Source organism: Gossypium hirsutum, chromosome A01 (genome assembly GCF_007990345.1).
Source record: "Gossypium hirsutum isolate 1008001.06 chromosome A01, Gossypium_hirsutum_v2.1, whole genome shotgun sequence".
In the NCBI taxonomy this organism is placed as follows: Eukaryota; Viridiplantae; Streptophyta; class Magnoliopsida; order Malvales; family Malvaceae; genus Gossypium; species Gossypium hirsutum.
The window spans coordinates 116309349-116313750 of NC_053424.1; the positions used below are offsets into that span (position 1 = coordinate 116309349).

General features: G+C 31.0%; 1 protein-coding gene across 1 annotated transcript; it reads right to left on the reverse strand.

Annotated features, from left to right (window-relative positions):
- Window positions 1–472: 472 nt before the first annotated feature.
- On the reverse strand, window positions 473–3620 carry LOC107925547 (momilactone A synthase). The gene is made up of 2 exons (XM_016856269.2): window positions 3480–3620; window positions 473–1414 (listed from the first exon to the last, which is right to left on the reverse strand). Exons 1-2 carry the CDS (start codon window positions 3515–3517, stop codon window positions 610–612), a joined length of 843 nt encoding a protein of 280 aa, XP_016711758.1. The 5' UTR covers window positions 3518–3620; the 3' UTR covers window positions 473–609.
- Between the last annotated feature and the right edge of the window lie 782 nt (window positions 3621–4402).

Sequence of the window (4402 nt, forward strand, 5' to 3'; positions counted from 1 at the left end):
ACAGTAATTAATCAATTAGGTACCAATTTTGGGCGTTACGTGGGTCCTAATCCTTTCTCGTACGTAATCGACTCCCGAACCCGTTTTTTGAATTTCGTAGACCAAAACCGTTGTTTTAGTAAATCAAAACCATTTATTAAAATGATCAAATTATAAAGTGATCCGATCACATCTCATAAAAAAGGATTGGTGGTGACTCCATTTTCATTTTTTAAATAAGTCAACCTTTTTCAAAAAAATGATTTCGACATTAATTATCATATTTTTACCAAGTCATGTCTTGTTATTGTATGATGGTGTTTGTGTCGTGTTGTAGGGATAGTTTCAATTGATTCGAATGGAATTTTTGGATTTCTTCAACCATTCAAGATAATTAATTTGGATCTTGTTTATTTCATATTAATTTTGAGTTAACAATTTCTAACTTGGTTTCATTTAGAGCCGATAAACATAAAATTGCAACAAATTTGAGTTTCATCCAAATTCAAAAGCTCATTTATTTAAGACATGTTACGATTCATTTATTTAATTCTAAGGCAAGGTGTTTTGGAATTGTCAAATATATGAATGAAGCATTAAACCCTAAAACCCCATTGCAAAAGGCAGCATCTATTCAGCAATACAGTCTTCCATCAGACCCTTTTTCCATGTTTGATTATTGATACTATAGGCTCCATCCACAGGCAAGTTGACACCACTCACATATTTGGCCTCATCGCTAGCTAGAAACAGGGCAGCCTGCGCAATATCTTCTGCTTCGAGTATGGCCTCTTTCAACACTCCATTTCTCAAAATCATCTCTTCTACCTTTCTCTTATCCGATGTCTTTAACGTTTTAAACATCATAGGAGTCGCAATGCCGTGAGGCGAGATGCAATTGACTCGTATCCCATACTCCCCTAACTCTCCGCTCAAGCTCTTAGCCAATCCCACCACAGCATGCTTTGATGTGATGTAGGCATGAGGAACGCCGACGTAAAGCAATGAAGCGACGCTAGCGGTGAAGAGAATGCACCCCTTTCGGGCCGGAACCATCACTCGAGCAGCATGCTTGGCACCCAAGAAACCACCAACCACATTGACATCAAGGACCTTCCTAAAGTTATCACCTTCTGAAGCAATGGCTCTCAACTCATCCTCCCCTGCAACACCGGCATTATTGAACATGATATCAAGCTTACCATACCTAGAGACCGCTAAGTCCACGGCGTTTTGGACATCCGTTTCGCACGTCACATCACAATGGATATAACTGATGATATCTGGGGTTCCGAGCTCTTTGCAGAGAGATTGACCTAATTCATCTTGGATATCAGCAATAAGAACCTTGGCTCCATGCTTGAGAAACAGCCTAGCTGTGCTCTCTCCTATGCCACTTGCACCACCAGTTATCAATGCTACCTTGCCTTCTAACCTGCATTAAAGCGAAGATGGGGTTCATTACGATGGATTTTGGCCATTTGGGTCTCTCCATGCAGTACAATTTCTCAAATTTTTTCGTGTTTTTCTTTCTTATAAGAAGTAGGGATACATGTTCCGAGATTAAATTGGAACCCGTGTTAATTGAAAACTTAAACATAAATTCTTTGTCTCAATCACTGTGAATATGTTTGAATAGCATTTGGTTCGTATATACATATTAATTATGGATAAAAAATGCAATTAGATCGAAATCTTTTCTTGATAAAACATATATATTATTAAGGAATGATTTACTTGGATTAAAACTTAAGTAGCTTTACACCTTTCAGTAATTTTTTATAGCATATTTTAACAATTCAGTTGTCATATTTCATACTCCAATCATGTAAATCATGCATATTAAGTTTGACATAAATTTAAATTTTTTAACTATTCATTTTTTGTGAAAAGATTTAATCAATTCAATATATATTAATTATAAAAATATTTTAGATCAATATGTTAGAGATATTGGACTGATTCAGAAATTTTGCATGCATAACAAATAAAATTATTTTTATAAATTTAACGGCTGAATCGTTAAAATATTAATAGCATAAAAATATAAAAAAATGGTGTAACAATAGTTTAATTTTATACTGTATAAGTAGATCCATCTCATATTAATAATATATACACAAACAATGATGTATATTAAACAAATTTAAAGTTAAAATTGAATTAAGTAACTAACAATATAAAAAAAATAGTATCAACACGACTTAAAGATATCAACATATCAAAATTTATATGAAATAAACGGGGCAAAGCCTACAAAATTGTATTGGTGCAAGATATAAATCGATAAAATTATATATTTTGAAAGGATTAAAATAAAAACTTTTTTAAGTTTAAAAATATCAGAAGAAAATTGAAATTTTTGAAGGTAATACGAGGCGGAAGGGGTAGAGGCCCCAACCCAAGGGCAGCAGCAATGGGATTGGTTGGGCACAGCTCCCTTAAAACGAGAAATTCAAATTTTTGATCTAAATTGTATTTTAGCCGCTAAAAATAATAATTTTTATTTATTTTTTTAAAAATTATAAAGATATTGTTAAGATAATTACTATCATTGGCCCAAAATTCAAATGGGCTTGGGCCAGATCCTAATGAGCTCACAAGATGAGTTCGAAGACCAAGGTCACAGTTCAAGCTCGCTCTCTTGCAAGGTTACACGTGCATAAGACTATATAAACACATGTTGAGTCTAAAGTAAGGATACGTGTCTGTATGCATGAAGCCTACTTAGCATGTCAAGTCATGAACAATTGTCATATAATATAAATATGCAGATACCACTACCTGAGGGAGATAAAGAAAAACACTCAACATTTGGGATTTGGGTTGGATCCTAATGAGCTCATAGACCAAGCTCATAGGTCGAGCTTGTTCTCCTACGAGGTTACACGTGCATAATACCGTATAAACATGTGTTGAATCTAAAATATGATATGTGTCTGTATGCATGAAGCCTACTTAACATGTCATGTCAATAAACAGTACTCATATCATATAAATATATAGATACCACTACTTGAAGGAGATAGAAAAACACTCAACTATTAAAATTATAAAATTAAATTATAACCCTCATTAAATTCTACAACTTAACACTGTGCTCCCAAGAATTTATTCTAAATTCGTTGTTTCTAATACCATAATTTTTATAGGTTACAACTCAAAGCTAAATACTTTTAGGTTCATATCTTAACCCTTTGGGAATATATTCAAGATCTCATTAGCTAATATTTATATCTAATAATTGCAGATTTGTTCATTTGAAGTAAAAAGAAAAAACTTTAGATCATATGATTTTTCAGTAAGTCCAATTTCTTTTCATCACTTTAACGCATTAGATGGAAATATTTCCTTTCAAAAACAATATATTAATAAAATAGATAAAGTATATTTTTCAAAAAAGAAGTCATGTTTGAACATTTGATTCAATAAAAGATTATATATTATATTGATAAAAATAAGATTTAGAATCGAAAAAGGAAATTAAAAACAGATTTTACCTCTTGGCTACCGAAGACTGAGCAGGACTACTCATCATATATAGCTTTCAACAAAACAATTCAATGTGTAAACTCCTTCGTTATGATATCATCTCTTTATAGTTGCAAAGTGACCAATTATACATTAACTTCCACGTGTGTACAGTTTAAAATTTAGTACGTAAGCTTTCAAGCACAAATTTCGAGATAATGTTCAATAATCGAGGCAATTCTTTTAAAGAAAAATTTAACAATATACATCAATTTTGAATTTATAAAATTTGAATTTATGTAATTTTATATATAAAATTTTTATTTAAACAAATTTTTATAAATTATTATCATAATTATCAGTATAGAATCATTTTACGTTTACATATTATATACACAAATAGTTATATTTATTTAATATATAAATAAATTGATAGAATTTTTTACTTAAATAATATAAAATAATAAAATAAATACTTAAATAGGATAGGCACCACCTTTTTTATATATCTAGGCAAAATCAATGATTGACCAATCAGCTACACCCCTTTTCCCACCACCAATAATGGCTTCAATCGTGAAATTTTTTTAAAAAAAATTTGGGTACCGCTTGGGCAATCGATAATACCAGAATTTTACACCAAAAAATACACGATATTTTTATATTGGTAAAACGAGAAAAATATATATATTTTATAGGTGTCGTTAATGTGTCAAGCGGTATTTTAATATTTTATCATGAAATATTTTTTAAAGCTAAAAAAAAAGTTGAAATTTTATCAAGTATTGAATCCAGACCCATTAGCTTTAGGGTAGATTCAGATGGACGGTGAGATGCGGTGCGTTTAATTTAATTTTTTTCTCACACTACAATATTGTTATAATTTTTAATCTCATACCTTTATTGTTTTTACACTAATATTAGGTAAATACACTGCTCATCTAAATTCACT

What these genes read in the sequence shown, in the direction of transcription:
- LOC107925547 (XM_016856269.2), bottom strand. Translation starts at nt 3,517, where the DNA reads ATGATGAGTAGTCCTGCTCAGTCTTCGGTAGCCAAGAG. An exon ending in CAGTCTTCGGTAGCCAAGAG is followed by an intron (nt 1,415 to 3,479) that starts GTAAAATCTGTT and finishes GCTTTAATGCAG; the next exon opens with GTTAGAAGGCAAGGTAGCAT.